Below are 25978 nucleotides of genomic sequence, written 5' to 3' on the forward strand. Positions count from 1 at the left end.
CACCTTCCTCCACCCCTTCCCTTCCCCTCCCCTTCTCCCTCCTCCTCCTCCTCTTCTAGCTCAGGTTGCAGCTTCTCTGGGGAGCCGCTCACCTTTCCGGAGCTGGGGAAGCCGCCCCGAGCCCGGGCAGGGACCCCAGCAGGGCGCAGGGCACGACGCCCAGCCCCGCCGCACCCCGGCCGTCGCGGGCTGGAGCTGGCGCACCGCGGACCCCAGGACACGCGCGGTGAGTCCCGCGGGCGGCGCGCTGTGTCCGGCCGGCTGGGCGGGCGGCGTGCCGGGGGAGGAAGGGGAGGTCGGAGGAGGGGGCACCGCGGCGCCGGGTGAACGAAGCAAAGGTAAGCGGAGCGGCTCTTAAAGGCGCCGTTCTGCTTTTGCCCTGGGGAGAGAGGTTGGAGGGAAATACCGGAGCGACATGGAGAGGTCCGAGATCACGAGGCGAGTGGACAAGAGTGTTGGGGGGTGGGCGATGCCCTGCAAAGGCCAGTCCCATGTTCCAGGTGCTTAGGAGGGAGGACTGTTTTGCCTTCTCAGATCCTCCCCCCCCCCCCCCCCCACCCCCCCACTCCCGGGAGTCTCCACCGGTACTCACTTTGGCCCCCGGGCTCCTAGGAAGCAAAGTTTTCCACCCCATCGGGAACCAGGCGCTTTCTCAGTTCCCTTCCTTATGGGAAGGGCAAGCTTCAGGAGTCTCCGGTAACGGGAGAATCCGCCAGTGTGGGACCACATCCCGCCTTGAAGGCCTTTCTGGGCTCCGGTGAACTTTCCAGAGAGGCAGGCTGTGGCTGGGTGGGAGGCCAGGGCCCTGGGGTGAAGGTGGAAGGACAGGACACGTGAAGCCCTAAAGGTGCCAGCGCTGAGGGGTGTGTGGGGGGCTGAGTGGGGGCCTCTGGGGTTTACTGTGCCTCTTCTCTCCCTGCCCACCCGGGAGCCCAAAGGGGCAGTACCACCTCCCCACCCAGCAGCAGCGGGCAAAGGGTTAACGCAGCGGTGGGAAAGGGTGGGTGGCCTGTTGGGAGATGTGGCTTGAGGATTCTTCTGTCTCGGGGGAGATGATCAGGAATCAGAAATCTGAGGTCCGCTGTGCTGGAGGCCTCTGTTCTCTCCCTGTTAGGGGCGGGGGGTTTCTGGAGCTGTCTGCAGGCTTTGTGGTGGGAGTCCGGTTGTTGAGACAGTAACTGATCTTCTGTGCTTGGGGTCAACGCCCTGCTAGGCACCAGTGACCTCTTTCTCATTCTCTCTGAGCCCCTTCCCGACAGCAAGGGTGGGAGAGTTGGGGCTGTGAGGAGTGGGGGTCAGCTTCCCAGAACCTCAGCCCCACCCCCAGCCCAGCCCTCAGCAGTTCCCCAACTGTGTCCTGGGCCCTGTGACTCACTGACACCACCAGCCTGCCCCTCCTGTGTCAGCGCCCTTTGAGATTCGGCATGTTCGTGTGACGTTTTCCACTGGGCACGGGCACACAGCACATTCCCGGACACTGGACTGAGGGAGTAGAATCCTCGAGGACGAGGATGCCTGGAATGTCTGGCTGACAGAAATGTCCTCAGAGATCCCCTACCTTTCCTCTGCCTTGGCCAGGGGGCTGGGACCACCTTGCTTAGGGTTGGGGGAAGGCGAAGATGGTCCCAGGCAACACTGGCTCCTGGGTTTGGGTCTGCATCTTGAAAGTGTTCTGGAGAGAGGGTCACCTTGCTACAGCAGAGCTACTGTCTCGGGTTACCCTGCCCCAGTCAACCTCCTGTGCCGCTGATGTGCCTGTGAGGCTGACCTCCCCCCGGCCCTGCAACCTCATTGCCCACTGGGACTCTCCCCGCTGGCTGCCCACGCCCCACCAGGAGCTTTCATTCTTCCCAAACTTCCTGGGGCTTCCAGAGCCAGAGTAGACTTCAGTAAGTTGCATCCGATTTCTGAATGCCTCAGTGGCTACCATTTTTTGATTTTATTTTTGACTGGGCATTTATTATTGATTGGGTGCCACACAGCTTTATGAAGTAGGTATTATTATCTTCATTTTATGGTGAGGAAACAAAGACTGAGATACCAACCTTCCCAAAATCCACAAAGGTGGGATCCAGCCCACTTCATCTGACCTCAAGCCCCCTGGCTCTTAGTTCCTGCCGCATCAAGGGAGATGCCAGCCTACTCTGGAGTTGTCTGATTCTATAGCAGTCCTTGGAGAAGGAAGGATGGGGCTGGTGCTGTGAGTAAGGAGGCTCCCCCTTATCCTGTGTCAGGCAGAACCAAGCTTCTCCATGGATCGCAGGAGAGAGGGTACCTGGTCTGAGGAACAAGTAGGTTTTTGGTCTAAGATCTCATGGGACTGATTGAGCTGCCTGCCTTGGAAGCCTTCCCATCGGGCCTTGAGGAGATGAAGCTGCCTTTATGGCTGCATTTGTTTTCTTGACAGACCCAGACTGTCCTCTGCCAAGCTGGCCTTCCTGTGCCCACGCAAACAAGCCCCATACTATAGGGCAGAGCCTCGCTTGGCTTCTCCCAGCTCCTACTCCAGCTGTGCCTCTACTTTCTGGGGTCACCCTGTTTTGGACTTTTGTCCAGCATCTCCATCCATCCCTCCGTGGATTTCTTCTTTCCTTCCCTGAGTTTGAGGCCTAAAGGAGAGGGCCAGCCCAGCTCCTGCAAGTATCAATACCAGCTGTGTGACTTCTCTCTCCCCAGCAAACTCTTGAGCTTCTCCCAACCTCAGTTTCCTCATCTGTGAAATGGGGATCATAATAAGGAGGTTTGTTGCATGAATTAAATGAAGTAATGCATTGGCACACGGCAAATACTAAATAACCGGTAGCTGTATTTGTTATTTGGAAGGGAATTCCTAGTTATCACACTGTACCTGGCTTTCAGTAGAGACGGAGGCAGGCTTTCCTGATCCCATCAGGCCAGGCCCTTAGAGAGTATCTTTCCTGTTCCTCCAGGTTGGGGAGGAGGGCTCTGTGTAAGAGAATGGCGGGTGGGGTGGGATACCAATTGGATGAGAACCTGCCAGGAGAGGACCAGGAGTCTGTGCTGTGGGACTGTACCTTACCCTCTATCCCAGTTTCTAGGATGAGTGAGGTGGGACCTGGAAACGCAACAGCTCCCTTCTCTGAGGGCCTCTGGCAGGGCCTCCTTTCCCTGGGGTAAGAAGACCCTCCCCCAGTACTTAATTAATTGCAGTCCCTGCTCTGCTCTGTTGTCCGGGAGGGAGTGGCTGGCCTGGATCCAGACTCACCTGATTAGCTTCACCCTGTTGGGTGTGAGTCACATTTCTCTTCCCCCGTCCACCCTGGACCCTTCGCCCTCCTGGCATTAGCTGCTGAGTAGGCATTTTCCCATCTCCAGGGGGTGGGAGCAAACCGAGGTCTTGTCCTGGTCCCCGCAGCGCATGTGTGCGCACACACGGAACCCAGCTCTGAGGCTGGACTCCTGGCAGCTCAGGCGGAGGGTCTGGGACCCAGGATCATGACAGAGCCAGTGGCTGGGCCTGGCAGGAGCTGGCCAGTGGCGCAGCAGCAGATCAGGAAGAGGGAAAGCTGTAGGCGCATCTCAGCCAGACCTCCTGTCTGAAGGAGAGCGCATCTGTTCCTGAAATCTCCACGGTTCTGTCTGCGGAGGAGGAGCAATGAGGAGGCGGGTGTGAGAATTGCCTTTGAACTGAAAAGGGTCTTGAGGCTTCCTGACAGCATGAATTACCCTGGTGAGACAGGACACCCTGGTCTTGGAGACATTGGCCCAAACTTTTGAAGGGACAGTGGTGAGACCCTCTTTCTTGGAACTCTGGATAATGGTTTTACCCTGTGCTCCCACCCCACCCTTCAAACATTAAATAAAGTCTTCCCTGGAAATAGAGGGGTCAGTGTAGACAGCATGACCCGACAATGGCCAGCTGGTACGTTCATCAATTTTTTTTTTTTTTTTTTTTTTTTTTGCGGTACGCGGGCCTCTCACTGCTGTGGCCTCTCCCATTGTGGAGCACAGGCTCCGGACGCGCATGCTCAGCGGCCATGGCTCACGGGCCCAGCTGCTCCGCGGCATGTGGGATCTTCCCAGACCGGGACACGAACCCGTGTCTCCTGCATCGGCAGGCGGACTCTCAACCACTGCGCCACCAGGGAAGCCCCTCATTCATCATTTTTGTGTGTGGAGTGTGTGTCTCCTGCTCACCGTGGGTGGGGGCAGTGTATGGACTCCAGGGTCAGTGCAAATCCTGCCGCTGTCGCTCAGTAAGTGGTTGCCTTAGGTGAAGGAACTTGCTCACCTGAGTTTCAGTTTCCTCATTTAGAAAATGGAGAGAGTAATAGTATTACCTCATGTGGTTGTGAGAATTCCAATGAGATAATGTCCACAATATTCCTTGAATTTTGCCCTGCCTGGTGTCATTATCCAGGGTGGTGGCAGATGGATTTAGTGGCCACATTTGGCAGTTCTCAGGACCCTGGCCTCTCCTTGATCCCTGTAGAAACCAGGGCTCAGGCCCTCAGTTGGGCAGGAAACTCTGTTCTTAAAGCATTTCTACCCTCCCTTACCCTGAGCACCCTCTCCATTTTATCATTATTGTGGGAAGCTCTGGCAAAGTTCCAGAATGATTTTTGTCCTCACACCTTGCTTCCCTAAAGGAGCCTCCCCTTTCCTGCCTTTGGGGATCCCCTCAGGAACTGGGGCTCCTTCTCTCCTCTGGCCCTAGCCACCCAGCAAAGGAGATTCTTGCTGGGTGACCAGGCCCAGGAGGGGACGTGGCTGTCCTTCCCCACATCCTGGCAGGATCCAGTGCCTGGAAGCAGGTAGGTGGTAGGTCCTGCACTGGAGGGCATCACACTCATGACATCAGCGGTGCTGGGTCTCTAGACCCCCTCTGCTAGCAGGGCATAGGCTGAGGCCAGGAAAGGGGGCCCTGAGCCCCTCCCTGTTCCTGGCACGGAGCCCAGCTGGCAGCACCCCTTGCCACGGCTGGGCCGGGTGCCACATTCTGGGCTGACGCCAGACCTGCCTGGCTCCTTCCCTGTGCAAGGCAGCCCTCCAGTGGGCTGCTGATTTCCCTGATAATGGTGCCCGGTGCGGAGAATGCCGTCTCCGGCCGGGTCCTTGCCATCCTTTCCAACCCTGGGTGAGCAGAAAGGGCATGGAACTCAAAGTCACGAGCCCTCAGTTCTAGTCTCGGCTCTGCCCCATCAACCCAGTGGCCTTGGGCAGCTCGCTCCCCTTTCTGAGTCTTCCGTTCTTCACCCGAAAAACAAGGACACAGACTAGGGGATTTCTAGAGCTCCGTCCAGGATGGCTGGTTTGTGGTTCCAGCTTTTGCCAATCCTGCTGGCAAGGTGAGCTGTGCTCGGAGACCCCAGGAGGGACTCTGCCTCTGATCCCCCAAACTCTGCAGCACAGGGCCTTCCCCCAGCTGAGGCCAGGGCAGCTGGTCCTTGCTACAGCTTCAGTGGATGAGAAAGGCCTGGAAGACCTCCTCCTTGTCAGATAAGAGGAAAATAAGTACTTCCCAAAGGAGTGGGTGCCGGATTCAAACGCCATCCAGGCACTGATGCCCAAGGGCAAGGCTTGGCGAACCATGGCTCTTGGCCAAATCCAGCCTATATTACTCGACCCGTGAGCTAAGAATGATTTTTATAGTTTTAAGTAGTTGGGAAAAATTCAAAAGTTGAAAGTAATATTTTGTGACACTTGAAAATTACATAAAATGCGAAGTTTCGTGTCCACAGTGAAGGTTTACTGGAACACAGCCACACATTCATGTACATCTTGTCTGTGGGTCCTTTATGGGGATAGAGCTGTGTAATGGCAGAGACCATATGGCCACAAAGCCTAAAATACTGACAGTCTGGCCTTTTACAGAAAAGTTTGCCGACCCTGCTCAAGAAAACCATAGTTCTCCCAATGTTTGCACTAAATAGTTCTGGAATCTACCTAAAAATACTTTTTTTCATTTAAAAAGAAGCGTTACTTCTTCTTTTTTTTTTTTTTTTGTGGTATGCGGGCCTCTCACTGTTGTGGCCTCTCCCGTTGTGGAGCACAGGCTCCGGACGCGCAGGCTCAGCGGCCATGGCTCACGGGCCCAGCCACTCTGTGGCATGGGGGATCCTCCCGGACCAGGGCACGAACCCGCGTCCCCTGCATCGGGCAGGCGGACTCACAACCACTGCGCCACCAGGGAAGCCCCGTTACTTCTTCTTTTAACATTAGCAGTGAATGTTCATTATGGAAATATTAGAAGATGCAAATAAGCAAAAAGAAGGTATTAAAATAACCCATAATTCTGCCACCCTGTTATATAACTACTGTTAGCATTTTAACTTAGATCCTTCTGGAATATATATATGTGTGTATGTGGGGGGGGTATATATACACACACACACACACATATATATATATTTATATCCTTCTGGATTATATACAGTGTATTTACATGTATTTATATAGTGTACATGTATGACACATGTATATCTAGCACACATACAGCTTTTACAAGTGGTACACAAATGCCCTTTTCATTTAAATACACATCTCAAACTATTTGCTGTCTCGGGGACTGTCCTAGGCCCAGTGGGGTAATTCTAGGATCTCAGACCCTAGGGGAAGATCTAGACCGAAATGCCCAGCAGGCAGTTGGGCCTGTGTGTGTGAGGTTCAGGGGCTTGGTGGGGCCAGAGCTGTGGATCTGGGAGTCATCAGCACATGGGTGGTGGTTTCCACCGCAGGAGAGCATGAGGTCACCAGGATGAGTGTAGATGGGGAGGAACAAAGGGCCAAAGAGGGAACTCTCAGGAACACCGACATTCAGGGACAGGTAGAGGAAGTAAGTCCACCAGACAAGGGAGGGAGAAAGAAGCAGGAGAACCAGAAGGCTGGGGGAGGGGAAGACAAGCCAAGAGCCTGGGACAGTGCCTGGTGCTGAGTGGATACTTGTGAAATGAGAGAGGGTCTAGGAGAAACCAGCGCCACCCCTGAGCTCTGGGTGGTGGGTGCCGCTGATGGGACGTTTAAAGAACAGGTGAACAACTGCAGGATGTTCAGAGGCATCCCAGAGGGGGCCTTGGAGACAGAGAGGAGCAGGGAGGTGGTCCCGGCCGAGGCGGCCGCCTGGACCCAGCCTGGTGAGAGGGCGGCCATGCTGAGTGGCCCACTTGCCCTAAAGGATGGAGAATGTTGGCCAGGGTCCTTCAGAATGTGGGCCTGGCGTTGTTGGGCCAAACTGGTGGCGGTGGAGGCCTGGGAGTGCAGTATAAATAGAACTGTGGTCTGGAGGTGCTGGGAAACCCTCCCCTCCTGCCCTCCCTGCTCATGTGACTGAGCAGTCCCCCGGGATGCCAGAGCTTGAAGGCCCCTGCCGTTCTGTTGCTAAAGTTGGGCATGGCGAGAAAACCAAAGAGATGTTTACAAAGATCCCATGAGAGGTTCTTCAACCTGCACAAGGGAAGGCTGAAGGAGAGGTGACCTGGACGCTCTTTATTTCTCCTCCTACTGATTGTATAGAGGATGGTGGGCATCAGCAGCTGTCCTTAAGCAAACAGAGAGGGAACAGTTGTGAGCTGTTTCCATTGGGATTCAGGAAGAAAGACCTAAGAAGAGGTTCCAGACTCTGGAATTTTAAAAACACTGTGTAGTAGGTGAGGGACCTTCCTTGAGGGTCTTTAATGGATGCTGCTAAGAGGAGTGGAAAAGGGTCTTCTCTGTCTGAGAGGTGAGGCAGGCCTGGTCTGGAAGCAGACATGGGAGACAGAGATCTTGCCTGCGCTGGCTCCTTGCTCCAGCCTCTGGTCTGGGATGTTATGCACGGTCAGGACAGAAGGGCACCTTGTCCCATCATATCACTTAGAAATCCAGAGCCTCCACAGAGATTACAGGCCAGCCTTAGCTGGGTCTCCAGAAAAGGCTAAAAAGAAAATACCAGAAGATGATATATGTGGCTTCATTCCTTGAGCCTTAGGAAGCCAAAAAGAACAGAGTATCAGCGGTGCTGATGTGGGGCCCACACCAATGGGGCAGGGGGGTCAGGAGGGGTCATCTGTAGGGGTCGAGGCCAAGGTCTGAGCCTGGGTAGTGCACCTGACCTGTGAGGCCATGGAAATCTGCCCCTAGGGGATGGGAGCCCATGAGGAGGGCCCCAAGGTCTGCCAAGCCCCTCTCCACAAGCCCTGGAGGCCCCAACTCGGTGCATGTTCAGTTGGTACCTCTCTTTAGGATCGTTTCCATCCCCTGTCTATCCCTCACTGTGCTGTGGCACCTGCCAACCCTGAGGCCTCCACAGACCTCACTGGGGGAGTTGCTGCTGGGCAGGAAGCTGCCCCCTCTGCCCCAGCCCACACTCCCCCCACTACCATGGGGAAGAGTTGGCTGGAGAAGGAGGGCTAGGTTACAGATGAGGCTTGGAGTCCAGTGGGCAACTGACAGTCTCCTGGCAGCCCTCTTACCTCCAAACAGCTCCCAGAACCAGGAATTTTCAGCTTTTATAGATTTGCTCACTGATCATTTGAGGGTTTGCTTGGTGCCAGGCCCCATGTCAGGCACATGGGGGTGTAATGATGAGTCAGACCCAGTTTTTGCCCTTAACAAGCCCGCAGGCAAACTAGGGAAACAGAGAAGCAAGCAGTTACAGTACAGGGAGCCAAGGGTGCTACTTGGGGACGTCCAGAATGCCGTGGGAGCACAGATGAGGGGCCCCCACCTGGCTGGGCCAGCAGGGTTTCAGGCTAGAGAGGACATGAGGGGCATCGTAGAAGGCGTCCAGGAAGAGGTCATGCCTGACTGGAGCCTTGAAGATGGGAACACTTTTCTGGCTTTCCCCTTGTCCCGGGCCCGCAGGTCCCTGGGTTCCAGTTCCCACTGAGAGCCAGGAGAAGCGAGGAGGAAAGATGTCCCAGAGAGTCCAGGGCTGGTTGACGGACCCCCGGGCTTGCTCTAGTGTGCCCAGAAAGAGGGCAGGACCAGGCCATCCCCGTGGGCTCAAGTCCCACCTGCTGAGAGTAGGGCTGGCCTGACAAGGAGAAGATAGACGTAGGAACAGGTCCCTGGCCTGCCTGAGAGTGGAAGGGGCTGCACACAGACAGACAGTGTTCTGGAGGTTCAAGGTGCCAAAAGGTCTTTGTCTTCAATGGCCCTAATGTTTAAATGTCTATAGAGGAAAGAGGCTTGAACGAGTCATTATGGTGCACTGGCTACGGTCTAATTCAGCCGTGTGTTCATTCATTCCACAAACACTGGCTGAGCACCTGGTAGGTTCCTTCCACCGTGAGGCGCTGGGGAAGCAGAGCTGCCTGAGACCATGCTCTTGCCATGAAGACATCACCATCTAGTTACGAATGTGCACAGGCTGCTCTGGAAGCATCTCATTTTACCTTGAGGGAGGACGGGTGGCCACGTGCGGCTTCCCAGGGGAAGCAACACTTGAGTTGAGCTTGGCAGCGGTTTTTACCTAGGGAAAAACGAGGAAGGGCATCCCAGGCCAAGTGAAGGTTCATGTGGGCCGTGAGTGTGGTTTACCCTGAGAACGCCAAGTACATTTCATAAAGCTGGACCCCCCAGGGAGGGGTGAGAGCTGAGACAAGGAGGAGACAGGGGTCAAAACACAGGAGGCCTAGTCTTCTGGCCACTGGAGTTTGGACTTTTTCCTGAGGGTGGTGTTAATATTGAAGGATTTAAAATAGGGAAGTGACATCATCAGAAAGCAACTGAGAAAGTTAGGTCTCGCAGCCAGTGGCAATTGGATAGGAGGTTAGGCATTATCCCCATTTAGCAGAAAAGGAAACTGAGGCATCGGTGTCTTCCCAGGTCATAGTGCTAGTAGGTGGGAGAGCTGGGACTTCTTCCATGACTCCAAACTGCGGAGGATTTTGGAGAGCAGGGCTGGGCAGCACGTGGCCCTCACTGCGGGACTTTTGCATCAGGTAGGACGCCGTGGAGGCTAGTGGTGCATTTGTCCAGGGCAGGGGCCACCCTGAGCCCCAGACGCTTCGCCTCCTGACCGGCTTCTCGCAGGTTAGTCCTGCCTGCTCCTGGAAGGCCTTCCCCGCCTGCTTCCCGCATTCCAACAGGGGCTGTGAGAATCTTCCCTGAGCTCTGTCCCTGTGTCCAGAGCATCTGTTCGCTGGCAGAGTGACCACAGGCCTGTCTGTCCCCTTGATTCTGACCACTCAGAAGGCCCCAGGCTGACAGCCTCTCTCATCCAGGCAAGAGCTCGCGGAATGAGGTGAGTGATGAGGGCTCCAGGGCTTCTGCTTCTGCTTCTGCCACTGCCTCTCAGCTCCAGCCAGTCATGCGGTGACTGGCTTCTCCTGAGGTTTGTCGCAAACTAGGGAAACTAAAGCCTCAAGCTGTGCAAAGCAGGGTCAGCTAGAAGATGAAGGAAGAGATGGTATCTGCCGGCTCCCTGCAGGCACACTTCTACTGCAAGGAGGGAGTGGCTCTGAAGTCTCAGCTCATGACGTCTGCAGACTTGGTCAGCTGTGGCCTCTAGCTGTTTTGAAACCCGCCCAAAGGCCCAGAGTGGCTGAGTGGCTGAGGTGGGGGCAGGAAATGGGCAGCCGAGAATGTCATAAGGATCCTAGCTGATGGTCAGCCTTTGGGACCAAGGGTCAGACCCTCTGGGCTTCAGAAAGTGGGCAGCTGGAAGTTACATCCTTCCTCCCCTGTCCCTGAACTCACAGAGACTGAGCGCTGAAAGAAAAGGAAACAAAGCCAAAAGAGGGACTTGGAAAAGTATCTGACATGTGCCTGGAATGCAGCAGGTGCTCCATGTGCTGGTGAAACAGCCAGCCAGGCCCGCTGTATGTGGCCAGCATTAGGCACTGGAATCAAAGCACCCCTGATGAGGGAGGCACGAGGGAAGTCCTCACTGTGATCCCGTGGATGATGCACTTGCATGGAGTGTGCCCATCAGATGGGCACCCTGCGGTCCTAGGGGCTCTGGGAAGCTTCTGAAGACCTAGGACCTGAACTGCATGCTGTGTTGGGGAGTGGGGAGAGCAGAGCCCGAGAGGAACGGGGGGGCAGGTCTTGAAGGACCATGGGTTGCAGGCTTTATTGTGATTGGGACTTTATTCAGGAGGAAGGCAAAGGGGCTTCTCATAAGGGTTCCCTGAGGAATCTCAGAGCCTGGCTCCCTGGAGGTTAGGAAGTGAAGCTGCCCTCCTCCCTCTGCACCAGTCTGCAGCCAAACTTCTGTGAGAGGGAGGCTGTGGCCCAGCTTCCCTGGATGCTCTTGTCAATCTCCTTTTCTGCCTCCATGGTCTCCCGGTCTGGGTCGCCCAGGTGTCCCAGCCTAGAGGCAGGTGTTAGTTCTGGGGCCTGGCAGAGGTCGTCCAGGGGGTGGGGAGCGGCAGGCCACCTCTGCACTACCTGGATGGTGGGCCCGTGGGCCGGCCTGGCCTGCCCCGTGGATAAGAGCAGTCAGCTAGGAGGCCCAGGTCCCCTGCCCGGCGTGGCCCTGCCGAGTTGTGTCAATAATTGGGGGGACCCCTCCTGCCTGGCCTTTCCGTCTCCATCTGGTGGCTCAGGCCTGCCGATTGCCAACCATGTTCCCTGTTCCCTGGTCCTCTTCCATCCCAAGGCTTCAAAGTGCCTTATGGGCTCTAAGAACGTCTGTGAGGGATGTGTCTGATGCGCTTTATATGGGCCTCTTTTCTGGTACATTTTTACATCTGTGCAGGAAGTCGAGAGAAAAAGAAAAAGAGAAAAGAGAGCTAACATTTTCTGGGTGTCTTCCTTGTGTCAGCTCGCTCAGCATCCCCACTCAGACATCCACTGGACATGAAACACATGCCTAAAACCCCACCCAGACCTCCAGTCCTAGCATCCCTCATCCCCACTATGGCCACCCATCCTTCCAGTTGCTCAGGCCAAACCCTTCAGAGTCCTGCTTGACTCCTTTCTCACACACCATATACAATCTGTCCGCAAATCGCTCGGCTCCACTTTCAAAATATACCGAGAATCCGGCCGCTTTTCCCCACCTCCACTGCTCTACGCTTCCCCCAGCCGTCACCTCCTGACCGAGCTCCCTGCTGCAGCCAGAGGGAGCCGATCAAAACCTAGATGGGATCAGATCACTCAACCCCGCAAAGCCTCCCAAATCCCGAGGGGCCCCAACACGATCAGCTCTCTTCTCCAGCCACACTGCTGTTCCCATACCGTACCAAACTCACTTCTGCCTCAGGACCTTTGCACCTACCGTTCCCTTGCTGACATGCTTCCCCCAGATTCTGTTATGACTAGCTCCCTCCCCGGTGCCTACTCAGAATTTTTCCCAGAAGATGTCACCTTCTCAGGGAAGACTTCCTGAACACCCTATTTAGAACTGCAACATCCCACCTCTCACACCCCATCCCTCTTTCCTGTTTTATTTTTCTCTGTTGCGCTTGTCACCATCTAACATACCATATATTTTATTTACTTATTTTCTTTGTTGCCTCTCCCCACCCTTTTAGAGTGTCAGGATTAATGAGGGCAGGATTAATGTCTGTTTTGTTCACAAGTGGATTCTCAGGGTCAACAACAGTGCCTGACACATAGTAGATGTTCAATAAAGAATTGTTGAATGAAAAGCTACGAGCGATGGTGTCACTGAATCTCCGTCATCAGCCTGCTAGTGGTGGCACGGGATTGGAAGCTGGGGTTGTCTGACTTTAATTCAGGATGGCGGTGGAGGAGACCTGGAAGGTAGAAAACCGTACTTACAGCCTAGGCCGCAGGGAGGGGCAGGGTGGGAGAGTTCCAGTTAGGAGAAGAGAGGAGCAATGTGGTCACTTGAGTCTGTGTACTTGGCAACAGTCAGGAAATTGCTGCATGATTCTGAGCAAGTCAGTTCCCCTCTGGGAGCCGCGTTGTCCTCCACAGGCGAGCCAGGGAGGATTAGAATGGTGGCTCTGTGAGTGCCCGTTCCTGCTAACACTCCAGGAGTCCAGCCCTTTCTTGCGGGGCACACGGTGGCCTCGGGGCAAGTGTCAGTTTCCTCTCGGTCTGGCTCCTCCTTCCTCCTGAGCTACCTGCTTCTCTGGCACCAGCAGGAATTGCTGGGCTGGCTGGTGTGTGCCCAGGAGGAGGTGATGGGAGGTAGGCCGAGAACTCTAGGGACTCACCTGGGCAGGAGGGAAGGCCTGGTTGGGGGTCTGCCTGCCCACACCTGCAGCTCCTGAGGGGGCCTTCTCCTTCAGCATCCCCCCATCCCACCCGGCCAGGCCAGCGTCCTTGGACGCCCGTCTCCCTCTTCCCCTGACACCAGTTGCACGGGGACAGCCCCAGATGGCTCCCTGGCCCTGGGGACAAAGGCCACACTGTGCCCAGCCCTGGGCTGGCTTCAGGCCGGGTCACACTGAGCCCTTCTGTCCCCAGATGGGGGTGAGGGGCAGACCGCACGAAGGTAACAGGCCTTTTTCCTGTCGCCCTTCCCCCCTGACCCTCAAATCTGAGGAACTGACTCTCCCAAGAAAGAAGTCACAGAGGCATCTTGTGTCCTGACGTAGGGAACAACAGACCATTCACTGCCCAGCCTGCCCTGTCACACCCAGACCCTGCCGGGTTCAAGGCCCCAATTGTCCCCGTCCGAGAGCAGCGTCCACTCTCTGCGTGGTCACCACCCTTGCCGCCTGCTCCCCTGCCACCATCAGGAAGTCCATCCCTACATCTGACCGCCATCGCTCCTGCTACAGTGACAGCCACTTCCTCTCGGTCTCTTCTCAGGCCGGGTGCAGAGCAGCTGGTTCCCATCGTCCGCGTTGCTTGGTCCCCCATTCCGGCTCAAGTGAGCCGTCCCCAGTTTCACCGTCCACATGCTTGCTGGTCCCACTGATGTCTCCTTGCTGCTAACAAGGAGGGCAGGTGCAGTTCAGGCTGCTTCTCCTTTGTCTTGTAGAGATTGGGGGCCTCCCTCCCAGAAGGCTTTTGATGAGCTCCCCTCTCCCTCCCCTACAGGCAAATGCAAGGGCGTGAGATATATGGCCGCTACTGGTGGATTCCCGAGCCACAAACCCTATGTGCCATCCCATAAATCCCAGACTGTAGGATGGCTTTATGGGGAGGCCTGTTTTTAGAAGAGGGCGTGACTGGCCGCTCTTGGCAGAGCCCAGACCTCAGGGAGCCAAGTGCCCACTCGCCCCACCCCCTAGGATGAGCATGACTGAGCTTGGGGTATCGGTTTATGCAGGGCAGACATTTTCTCCCCTTCTGGTGGGTCTTCAGCTCCACTCAGCATTCCTCCACCTTCCCGTGCCTCCGCAGCTTCGAGGATTCCTCGTCTCAGCACATGAGTGCAATCTGGAAACCTGGGCAGGTTACCATCCCTTACCTAGACCTCAGATGCTTCCCAACCATGGCTCTAGTGTTCAGATCATTGGGCGTGGGTTTTTTTTTTTCATTTGTGTGTTTGGTTTTGGCCACCCCCTGCAACCTGTGGGATGGGGGATGATTTTTTAAAATGCATTTTCCCAGGCACCATCCTCAGAGCCTCAGTTCCAGAATCTGAGGGCGAAGCCCAGGAATCTGAATGTTTCCCAGAACTCCCTGCTGATGCTCGTGTTCAGCCAACTTGTAAACAGTTCATCTGTACAATGGGGACATCTCCACTCTCCCGTTGTGTGGGAAATATGAGTCAGCAGGCAGGGCGTGTCGAGGTCCTCTTGTCACTGGAGGCTACACGCTGCCACCATCATGAAGCCCCCCTTATGCCCCCCCATCCCCGGCTGGCTGCACACAAGAGTGAGGTGAGTGGCAGCCTGTGGGAGCTTCCTGTCCATGAGAATCCTGCAGACGACAGGCCCGGACATCGCACAGAGCCAGGAGGAGTGGCTGAGGTTGGCTGGCAGGAATGAGCTTGGAGATGGTGAAGTAAGAAAGCTCCAGGCTGGTGGGCTTTGCAAGGAAGCTGGAAGAAGAAGACCTTTCAGCTACCTTCTCATCAAAGGAGGCCTCACAGCCCCCAGGTTCCTTGAGAAGAGGGACCAGGCTTTACTCACCACTAACCCCAGTGCCTAGTGTAATGCTTGGCACTTCATTTGTTGAGCCGAACGGAGTGAGACTTCACGGCCCACTGACAGAGATAGGCTCGGCTGGCAGTGCAGACCCAACGTATGTACTCTGAGAGGTGCCAGCCTGAGGAAGGAGTGCCTGGCCATACCCAGTCTCTGGGCTGAGAGGAGCTGGAGGGCCACAACTTAGCTGCATTTGGGGGTAGCCAGGGAAAGGACCCTTTCCAGGCTGGCTGAGTACAGAAGGATGTGATCCTTAAGCAAAGTAAACATGCTACTGACCCATAATCCCTTAAACCAGGATTCAGGAGGGGCCTGGTCGCCTTGGCAACTGGTTACTGGCCAGTGACAGTGCTGAGAGCATCCTCTGGAAATGGGCTATGCTTGGTGCATGGGTAAAAGCTGGGAGAGGGTGGCCCCCTCCCATCACAGGGCTAGCCCTGATGGCTTCACGGCAGGCGTGGGTGGGGGCCCTTGTGAGGCCTCTTGATCCCAGCCCCACTGTAGCTGAGGGAGAAGGAGGCAGAGTAGAAATGAGGGGGTGGCCACACTGGGAGCTTATGAAACCATGGAGGGGAGGGGAAGGGGGGAAAGGGGAGGGGAAGGGGGGAAAGGGAAGGGAAAGCATGACAGCCCCACTCTGAGTTTTCAGGGCAGAACAGAGAAGGGAGGGTCTATGGGAAGAAGCAGTTGCACAAGTCTCACTGGGAGGCCAGCGGGTGTCCCCTCACTCGGGGCAAGAGGAGCCGCAGGGAGGGAACCTCTTCTCGCTGGGGAGGGGGCCCTGGGGTGAGCAGAGCAGCCCACCCCTCTCTGCAGTAGACACCCTGCCTGCTGGGGTTCTGGTGTGGGAGGGGCCAGCAGTGTTCAGCCCCTCCTCCCTGGGGGCCCTGTCTGTTTCCGGTAAATTTCTGTCTTTCCCTTGAGACATTCAACTGCTCCTGACCTCCCATATTTCAGCAGGAGGGATGGGGCTGGGCCAGCTCAGATGCACACATCCTCTCCCTTGTCCCTTTCCTCTCTTTTCCTGTCTCCTGGGGACCCAGGACAAGCCAGAGAGGGACTCCCAGGTGTCAATATTAGGATGAAATGGGGTTGGGACCAGACTGCGTTACAAGGGTGTAGGCTAAGTTATGTTCAGCTTATGGGCATCAATCAGTACGGCTTACTGGCTGTTGACATATTCAGCCTCTCCCGTGCAAGTTGGTAAAGAGCTGCTGGCCCTAGGGTCACCTGGTTCTGGTGTCTTCCCTGCCACCCCTGGCCTCCTTCCAGAACTCTCTAGACCTCCGGCAGCTGGAAGGTTACCATGTGGCCCTGGGGAGGCCTTCAGGATCCTATTGGCACTTCCAGCTGCTGTTATGAGCAGTACTTTGCTGTGCTTCTTAATATCCCCTGTGAATATCTCCCCCAGGGACAGGGAGTCCTCGGGGGGATGAGATTCCCAAGGAGGAAGAGGGTTAGGAAGCTGCAACCCTGGCCCCTGAGTGCGGGGCGACAGAGCTTGATGGGAAGCTGGTGTCGACTGGACCCATTGCCGTGTTCTCACCCGCTCTTCTCACTTTTTCCCAGGACCCTGCGGCCTGCGGCCTGCTGATCGTGAGCAAAATGAAGAGCTTCAAGCGCCGCTTCTCCCTGTCAGTGCCCCGCACCGAGACCATCGAGGAGTCCTTGGTCGAGTTCACAGAGCAGTTCAACCAGCTCCACAGCCGGCACAATGAGGGTGAGGGGTCTGGGGCCCTTCCCCCGCCCCTCCCCACCCGGCATCCCCCCCCCGCCCCTCCCCACCCTCCCTGACACATCAGGGAAGGGCAGAGTGAAGTCTCCTCCCCACCCCCATGCCGGGGCAGAGGCAGGGAGGGTGGCTGATGTCTCTCCCTCTCAGGCCTGCAGCTCCGTCCTCTGGGCAGAGACCCCCAGCCAGAGTCCAGCACCTTCTCCCCCACAGACAGAGGGGAGGACCCCGGGCAGCTGTCCCCTGGCATGCAGTACCGACGGCAGAACCAGCGCCGCTTCTCCATGGAGGTGAGGGGCTCCAGGCTCTACGACACATCCACAGATGTATGCCCGGGAAGGTGGTTGCCTTGGAGCCAGACTTCATGGGTTCAAATCCCGGCTCTGCCATTGATTAGCTCTGTGACCTTGAGCAGGCTACGCAACCTCTGTGTACCACAGTCTCCTTGTGTTAAAATGGTCATCGAGAAGATTAAATGAGAATATATGCCACGTGCTCTGAACATTCCTGGTACATAGCAAGGGCGAGACAATTTGACTATTGGTCTTATGACCCATATACATGTGCCCAAGTGTATGAAAAACATGCTTACAGAATCGCAGTGTCTGCAGGAATCTCATTCTACAGATGGTGACTCTGAGGTCCAGAGAGGGGAAGGCACCTCCTAAGGTCACACAGCAACCCCTGGATGTTCATATATGTCTCAGCACATCTTTGAAGCCTCACAGCCCATGGTTCAGTCCTGCTGGGGTTGTTCACAGGGAAAGCCAGGCCCAGGGCCAGAGGCGAGGGTCCCACAGCCCTGGCTACCCTGGAGCAAACACTGGCACCCCTGTCTCATCCTGGCCGCTGCAGGACATCAGTAAGAGGCTCTCTCTGCCCATGGACATCCGTCTGCCCCAGGAATTCCTCCAGAAGCTGCAGCTGGAGAGCCCAGACCTGCCCAAACCGCTCACCCGAATGTCCCGCCGTGCCTCCCTGGTGAGTCCCAAGAGGGTCAGAGGTCGCCTGGGTGGAACACCCTCTCCCCTGCAAGACATCAGTCCTGGTTTTGCCTGTCCCGGCTGAGGCCTGCAGCAGTTTCCAGGGAGGTTTCTGGGCCTCTGGCGCCACCTTCTGGCCGAGAGGATTCCCACAGCTGGTCCTCTTGGTCAAGCTCCATTCCCTAGTTGAGTCCCACCAGTGCTGGAGCTGAGCTCCAAGCCCCCTCTGGGTTCCAGAGTCTTCACTGGCGTGAGGTCAATAAACCAGCTGGCCCGTGTTTCCAAGTCTTGGCTGCCTATCAGATTTCCCTGGGAGTATCTTACAAAACACAGATTCTGGTCCCCAGTCCAGATACCTACAGAATCAAACTCTGGGTGGTGGGGCCCAGGAATCCGTATTGTTAGGGGTTGGGTACTACTGAGCTGGAGCAAGTGTGATGATGAGAGAGGCTGTAGCGAGGTGGGTTCTGAACTGGACCCCCAAGGTACAGTGGAGTAAAAGGCACAGTTCCTGCCCTTGAGGGGCTTCTGAGCAGGATGGAGACAGGTGATAAAGGCCTGTGGCAATCCCAAGACTACAACCCTGGGCTCTGCACCCACCACTGCCACGGGAGAAAGAAGCTCACACTTCCAAGGCCTCCCTCCTTTATCACAGGGACAGAGAGAAGTGGAGAGGGAGGATTTGGGGCTGCCCTCACCCTGCTAGCCTCAGACCCCCTGGGGGTCTCATTCCCTTTCCACCTGGAGGCTGGGGGTGAGGAGGTGCACTCTATGTGGGACTGCTGGGGCCTTCAAGCTCACAGAACCCTATGTCTCCCCCTCTCAGTCAGATATCGGCTTTGGGAAACTGGAAACATACGTGAAACTGGACAAACTGGGGGAGGTAAGAGGCTGGGTTGGGTTTTCTCCAGGCCGCCAGGCAGGATGGCGAGGAGGAGGAACAGGGTCTTCCCCAGCCTTCCCCAGTCTGCGGTCACACTACCCCTGTCCCACAGATCTTGCCCCGCAGTCTGGCCCAGCCTTTGGCGGGTGTTAAGCTGGGCCCAGGTCCTGGAGGAGGGCATGAGGATGGGGTGGCTGATGGGCTCTGGGGCAGAATCCAGTCTTTTTTTCCCCTGCTGATATTTCTTGTCTGGGATCAAATCCCAACTCCTCCGTTCACCAGCTCTGTGGCCTGGTGTGAGCTATGTGACCTCCCTCTGTGCCTTGGTTTCTTCCTCTGTCAAATGGAGATCCTAATTGTTCTACCTCGTAGGGTGTCGTGAGGCCTGAGTAGGTCACTGTAAGCTTTTGTGCCGTGTAATTATTAGCTATTTCCGTAAACACTGTGCTGGGCTTTGTGTTCCAGGCTGGGGGTGGGGGTGGGCCGTGGTTTACAGAGCGGAGGAGGATGTGGCCCTTTCCTTCCAGGAACCCAGAGGAGACCTACACATAAACATCAACAGAACATAAGGAAGAACAAAACTGGTGTTATAATAGAGGGACACCTTGCCTGCTGGGGGCTTACAGGAAAGACAGTTCCTTCTGACCGGGAAGGAGTTAGGGATAGCTTCACAGAGAAGTGGGCTTTGGAAGAAACAGAATTTCAGTGAAGGGGTCGGAGGGTAGGGAAGGGCGGTCCTGCCAAAGTCACGGCCCAAGCAGAGGCACAAAGAGGAGGACGTTGGACAGAGGAGAGCGGGGCCTGAATGTGGCTGGGCTGCTGGGGTTCTTGTTCCCAGGGAACCTATGCCACAGTCTTCAAAGGGCGCAGCAAACTGACAGAGAACCTCGTGGCCCTGAAGGAGATCCGGCTGGAACATGAAGAAGGCGCGCCCTGCACTGCCATCCGAGAGGGTACAGCATCCTAGGGTCCTGTCGTCTTGGGGCTCCTGGGAGGAGGGGTTCCTGGCCTGAGCCCTGGTGGCAGCCTGGGGGCCAAGAGTCATTGCTGGAATGGGGACTCCTGAGGCTGGTCCCAGGAGGAGAGGGTATGAGGGGCATATGGGGCCTAAGGGACACAGGCAGGCCTGTCTCCCCATAGTGTCTTTACTGAGGAACCTGAAACATGCCAATATTGTGACCCTGCATGACCTCATCCACACGGAGCGCTCCCTCACGCTGGTGTTTGAGTACCTGGTGAGTTGGGGTAGGGGTGGGGTGGGGGAGAGAGGGGGGTGGCCCAGGCCTTGTTCTGGAATCAGGTTCTCAGATGCTCCCATTCAGGAATGGCCGAAGGGCCCAGGCTTAGGGGCAGCTCAGAGCCAGGGACCTGTCCCACTCCTCGGCTTGGGCCCTGCCCAGGGAAGGGCGCCTGGCCAGGCGTCAGGTCAGGGCGAGGGCTGAGCCAGGCCCTGTGTTCCAGGACAGTGACCTGAAGCAGTATCTGGACCACTGTGGAAACCTCATGAGCATGCACAACGTCAAGGTAAGAGCCTCCGTGTCATGGACCTCCCCGCTCTAACGCTGAGCGTCAGGTTCCCTCTCTGTCAAACGGGAGCGTGAGTTACCTGCCAGGATGAAGAGAGGCTTCGGGGAAATTCAGAGGGATGAATGACGTCTTCTGTGTGCGTACGTCCCCACACAGGCAGGCTTCCTGGCCCAGTGTGGTGCCTCTCAGCTCCCCGGCTGGGGTACTCTCTCCTCCCCCACCCTCCTGCCTCCTCTGTACACCTGGTGCCCTGCCCTCTGGATGGCATTTCCTGGGGTGGATGGGGCCCAGGATGTGGCTTCCACGTGGGCAGGAGAACCAGGTAGCTCTCCAAGTACCTCACCTCCACCCAGTCTTGTCCCCATCCCCGTCCCAGCCACGGGGAAGAGGCGCAGGGTTCCTCCCTTCCCCCCTCCCCTCCATGGGACATGCTCCCACCTTGCACTGCTTCCTTTCTTTTCCCTCCCCCAGATTTTCATGTTCCAGCTGCTCCGGGGCCTTGCCTACTGCCACCGACGCAAGATCCTGCACCGGGACCTGAAACCCCAGAACCTGCTCATCAACGAGAGAGGGGAGCTGAAGCTGGCCGACTTCGGTGAGGGCCAGAGCCTACAGGGCTGGGTTGGGGTAGTGGAGGAACCTGACACAGTCTCCTCAGGATGTGGGCACTGTCGCGGGGGTGGGGGTGGGGGCGGTTCAGTGACGGGTCTGTCCCTAGGACTGGCCCGGGCCAAGTCAGTGCCCACGAAGACCTACTCCAATGAGGTGGTGACCCTGTGGTACAGGCCCCCCGACGTGCTGCTGGGGTCCACGGAGTACTCCACCCCCATCGATATGTGGTAAGCAAGCGCTGTGGGACTGGGCGGGAGGTTGGGGGCGTGGGGCAGGGGCTTCTGCACCTGCGACTCGCTTTTGCTGCCCCAAAGCCCTCTGCGAAGGACTGTCCAATGTCTTTTGAATAAAAGCCATGTGGCGTCCTGCTGAACTGGATGTTAAAGAATTGAGGGCTTCCCTGGTGGTCCAGTGGTTAAGACTCTGTGCTTCCAGTGCAGGGGATGCGGGTTCGATCCCTGGTGGGCAAACTAAGACCCCACATGCTACATTGCGTGGCCAAAAAATAAAATAAAGAGAAGCAAGTTTAGGGGGAAAATAAATAAAAGATGCATTTAAAAAAAAATAAAATAAGTCAGAGCTACATTGGGGTTTCCCTGGCTCTAAATAGACTCTCCTAGGCTGTGCTTCTGAAATATTCGCCCAGGGGTACATAGGGGGTTACCAGAGGGCACAGGAGGGCGCCCACAGTAAACATGATGACTCTTACCCAAGCATCAGTTCTACTGAAAAATTTAGAAGGGATACTTTTTTTCTTAAAATTAACGCACGTATGATTCAGTGTAGAAGGAAAAAATTGCCGAACTTTAAAGGTAAAGCACAGTTTTCTGATGAATGGCTGCTGTGCCCTACACCAGGGGTTTCCTTGGAGAGTGGATTTGTGGACTTCTCTCGTCCAGAGGGGCACATGATGGGAAGTTTGAGACAACACTGCTTGAAGAGCTGCCTCATGGGTGCTGGCTATGCAGACCCAAATCCTACAGAGTGAAAGGGGAGAGATCAAAGCGTCCTAGAGCCCTGAGAAGCCCCCAGAGGGAGGCTGTAGTGGGTGGCTGTGCTGTGCTAGGAGCCTCTGCAGCTCTGGGCCACCCACCCCGGTGCCATGACCCATTTGAGTCACCGTGGCAGGGCATCGTGGTGGAGCAGCGCTAGGAAGCGCGGGTGCAAGGAGGTCCAGCCTAACGCCGCCCATGCCCATTGCTCCCTGCAGGGGCGTGGGCTGCATCCATTACGAGATGGCCACAGGGAGGCCCCTCTTCCCCGGCTCCACGGTCAAGGAGGAGCTGCACCTCATCTTCCGACTCCTCGGTCAGTGTCCTGCCGCTCCTCCCTCTCACCACTAGGGGGCGCCGGAACTCTGTCCAGCCCGGGCGCATATCCGGACTGGGAAGAGCAGCTCCCACCGGATCTCTACAGGGCCGGGGGAGGTGAGGAGGGGTGGCGAGGGGTGAGAGGCCAGGGCCGAGGGCGACTTGGGGGGGCGCGGTGGACTCAGTCATTCTATGACCCCACCTCCTACCTTGCACCCCTCCAAGTCGCCCTCGGCCCTGGCCTCTCACCCCTCGCCACCCCTTCTCATCTCCCCAGGGACCCCCACGGAAGAGACGTGGCCTGGTGTGATGGCCCTGTCCGAGTTCCGAGCGTACAACTTCCCCCGGTACCTGCCCCAGCCTCTCATCAGTCATGCTCCCAGGTAGCCCTTCCTCCCCACTCCTCCTCTCTGCCTGTGGGCCTGGCTGTCCCTCCCGGAGGTGGCTGTGAGCCCCACCCGTCCCACCCCGCCCCCATAGACCAGACTTGTGCCAGCTCCTTCCTCCCGCAGGTTGGACACTGATGGCATCAACCTCCTGACCGGCCTCCTCCTGGTGAGTGTGCTCCCACGCCGACCAGGGCCAGGCAGTCAGAGAGCTGAAGCCCCAAGATCCCAGCCCAGCCCTCCGTCCCACCTGCGTGCTGGCGTTCCCCACGTACCCTCCACCCACTGGGCCCGAGGGGAGTGCTGGCTTCCACAGACTTCAGAGTGGGTACACTCCCAACTCAAACCCCAATTCAGACCCTAGCTGTGTAGCTGTGGGCAAGTTACAGAGCTCTTCTGTGCCTCAGTTTCCTCAACTGCAAAGTAGAATGAATCATTCACATTTTGTAAGATGGTCTTGAGGATAAATTGAGGTTATGGAATACACTTAGAATGGTGCCTGTCTTGAATAAGCACACGATAAAGGGTAGTTGTTAGCACTACATGTTAATATTACTATTAAAGTTGTGATCTTAGATGCTTCAGCATCTGTATTTCCATCCCAAGAGGAGGTCACTCTCTGAAAGCCCCCCTTCTGGTTTTCTCCTGGTGGCTGGAGATCTGAGACCCTGAGTTCTGAGACTGCCTTGGCTTGAGCGGGCAGCTGACCCCAGGGGCTTCTCAGGTTAGACTCTGGCCCTTCCCTTCTTCGTCATATAACTTAGCATGGGAATAGCATTGCCCAGAGGGGTCCCTGCAGTCCCCCACCCTCTGCTTTTCAGTACGAATCCAAGAGTCGCGTGTCAGCAGAGGCGGCCCTGAGGCACCCCTACTTCCGGTCTCTGGGGGAGCGTGTGCACCAGCTCGACGACAGTGAGTGTGTAGGGGAGGTTGGGGGAAGGGGTCAGGGCCACCCCAGCACCAGAGAAAGGGAGCAGCTGGTGTGAGTGGAGGAGCCGGAAAGAAGAGGCCAGAGGCCCTGGGTCTAGCTGAGCAGCCTGGCTGCCCCTCTTTGGGTTTTCGTTTGCAACAAGGGGAGGAAACCCTGTGGATCCAAGGTGCTGCCCGAAAGGCCCAGTTAGGTGCTCCTGGGCCAGTCCTAACTAAGGGGGTGCTCGATGGGTGTGGGGGCCTCAGGCTGCAGGAGCAGGGCCAGCTCCACTCAGCTGTCTCCCGGCCTTTTCCCTCTCTCACCCCAGCTGCTTCCATCTTCTCCCTGAAGGAGATCCAGCTCCAGAAGGACCCAGGCTACCGGGGCCTGGCCTTTCAGCAGCCAGGTAGGGGCTCATGCCTCCCCCACCTCCTCTTCTTATTAGAGGAGGCCAGGGCAGGCGGCTCCACCCTCTTGAGGAACAGAGATAGGGCAGCCCCTCCTGCCATGGGAATCAGCGTGGCCTCCCTGACATTGGCCTGTCTTCCGGGGGCCCGTGGGGAGCAGGGAAGGGACTGGTTTCCCTATCTCCTTGCCAGGCTTCCTCCTCCTGTGTTTCCCTCCTCAACCCCCACCCTAGACAGAACGCTGCCTCTGACAGTAGCCCTGAGGAAGGTGCACGCTTTTCCTGATTCATTCTCTCTGCAAATTCTGAGCTCTCTGGCCTCCATCCTGGGAGAACTATACTTTGTTTCTAGACTAGCTGATGGCCTCAGACATGATAAGTGCTTTCTATGGAGTATCTCATTTAATCCTAAAGTACCCCTTGAAATTGGTACTATTAGTTAATGCTCCCCATTTCACAGGCAATGAGACTGAGGCTCTGGGAGGCTAAGGTGCAATTTCACATAGCTAGTAAGTAGCAGAGATGGGATTTGAACCCAGGGCTGACCAGCTCCCAAGCACATGCTCTTGCTGGCTCTATCAGAGTAGCTCTGGAGGACGCCCGTCCCTCCTGATCTCAGGTGACCTTCGGCCCAGCTTCTCCCTGCAGTCCCACATCTTTCCTTCCATTCTCCAGGGCGAGGGAAGAGCCGGCGGCAGAGCATCTTCTGAGCTGTGCCCACCCTGCTGTGGCCCAAGGGACGAGAGGTCACACTGAGCACAACTGCGGCAGGATGGGGCCCGTGTGGCCTCGGAGGACTGAGGAGTCAGGGCTAACGGCCGGTCCAGAAGACCTCTCGGCAGCCCTGCTGGCCACGGCTGTTTCCTCTCCCTTCTTCCCACATGCCTCCCCAGTGGCCTTGGCCTGGACACCAACCCCTCCGTCACCTTCCCTGGGGCTGGGCATGAGCTGCTTCCCTGGGAGGAGGTGAGGGGACAGGGAGCGATCTCAGACACTTTCCCACCCTAAAGTGCTCAGACACCAGCATGGAACCCACATGGACAGAAGAATCTAGAGGCCGGGCAGAGCGCTATGCCTTGAACATGGGCACCACCATGCCTCCCCACCCGGGGTACCTGCCTGCCTCACCAGTTTGGTCGAGTCCCTTTCAGGCCCCTTGGAGCCCACACGTCTTTCCCCTTTTTCCCCCGCTGAGAGCAGGAAGCAACATGGCACCTTGTCTGGGACTCTGGAATCCTGGGTGCCAACGTGTGTGCCAAAGCCCACCCTCACCTGAGGGGCGGGTATCCCCAGAGCAACAGAGGGAGTTGTAGCCCCACCCCCTCTTCTCATCATCCCCCACTTGTTCCCATTCCCCACTCCTCGCCAGAGGCCCTGTATGCTGCTGGACGCCCAGTTGAGTCCAGTGGTGGCCTGGTCCCGCCAGCTGCACTCCTGCCAGCTCAGCCGGGCCCGCCCGTCTCCCCAGTCTGAATGGGATTGCCTTAAATTGGCAGGTGGTAGAGCACGCACTGCCCTTGGAGCTCTGACCCAAGCTGCTACCTCTCCACCCTTTCCCGAGAGTGGTTCCTGCTTATCATTCCTGAGCGCTGGTAAGCCAGCCCTGGGCCAGGGTCCCAAGGACGGTACCCAGATATGCAGAGTCACCCTCACGCTGCTGCCAGCTCCCTGGGGCTGGCACAGCCTCCCTCGTCCCCTCCTTCCCGGCCCCCGTGGCTCTGTCCTTGCTCCACCCTATCTGGGCACCAGCCTCCCCATGCCCCTGGCCTCCCCAGAGGGCGGTCACCAGAGAAAGGATCAGCACCGCAGTCTGAGGTACAGGAAGGTGGGACAGGACGGGATAGACTTTGATCCCGAGCCCTGAGCCCCAGGCCCCAGGGGACTGGGAGTGTTAGGGCCTGCGAGAAGGCCCCGCCCCCCACCCCTATGGAGCACACCTGTCCTATTCCCAAAGTCTCCTCAACACTTGGCTGAATCTTGGATGGCGAGGCCAGGTCCCCTGCGCACCCCCCTCAGGCTGAGGAGCAGCCCTGGAGGGTCTTGGCTTCCCCACAAGTCCCTCCCCTCCTCCCCCACCGTACTGTGAAAGTCCCGTGACTCAGCGCAAAGACAGATAATATATTTAATTCATGTTGTACAGAAAGGAGTGAGCAGTCTCATGCTGAAAAGCTGGTTTTGACAGATTGATGCCAAAGATGGAGGACAGAAGGCCCCCTCCGGGCCTTCTGAGTGCAAGTGGGGCTTGCTTGTATGTGTACGTAAAGTGGAG

General features: G+C 56.8%; 1 protein-coding gene across 4 annotated transcripts; it reads left to right on the plus strand.

Moving 5' to 3' along the window:
- CDK18 (cyclin dependent kinase 18) lies at positions 1-25846 on the plus strand. 4 transcript variants are annotated; one of them, XM_029229712.1, is made up of 16 exons: positions 1-226; positions 16530-16680; positions 16843-16982; positions 17548-17673; positions 18502-18558; positions 19397-19511; positions 19699-19793; positions 20020-20082; positions 20557-20680; positions 20804-20924; positions 21908-22005; positions 22285-22390; positions 22520-22562; positions 23215-23305; positions 23655-23709; positions 24385-25846. In XM_029229712.1, exons 2-16 carry the CDS (start codon positions 16566-16568, stop codon positions 24677-24679), a joined length of 1644 nt encoding a protein of 547 aa, XP_029085545.1. In that variant the 5' UTR covers positions 1-226; positions 16530-16565; the 3' UTR covers positions 24680-25846. The 4 variants fall into 4 exon arrangements, with proteins under 4 accessions (XP_029085545.1, XP_029085546.1, XP_029085547.1 ...); XM_029229713.1 differs by having other exon boundaries at positions 23632-23709; positions 24385-24654; XM_029229714.1 differs by having other exon boundaries at positions 16906-16982; positions 23632-23709; positions 24385-24654.
- Positions 25847-25978: the final 132 nt, after the last annotated feature.

Source organism: Monodon monoceros, unplaced genomic scaffold (assembly GCF_005190385.1).
Source record: "Monodon monoceros isolate NGI ecotype Baffin Bay Population unplaced genomic scaffold, NGI_Narwhal_1 Super_Scaffold_18, whole genome shotgun sequence".
In the NCBI taxonomy this organism is placed as follows: domain Eukaryota; kingdom Metazoa; phylum Chordata; class Mammalia; order Artiodactyla; family Monodontidae; genus Monodon; species Monodon monoceros.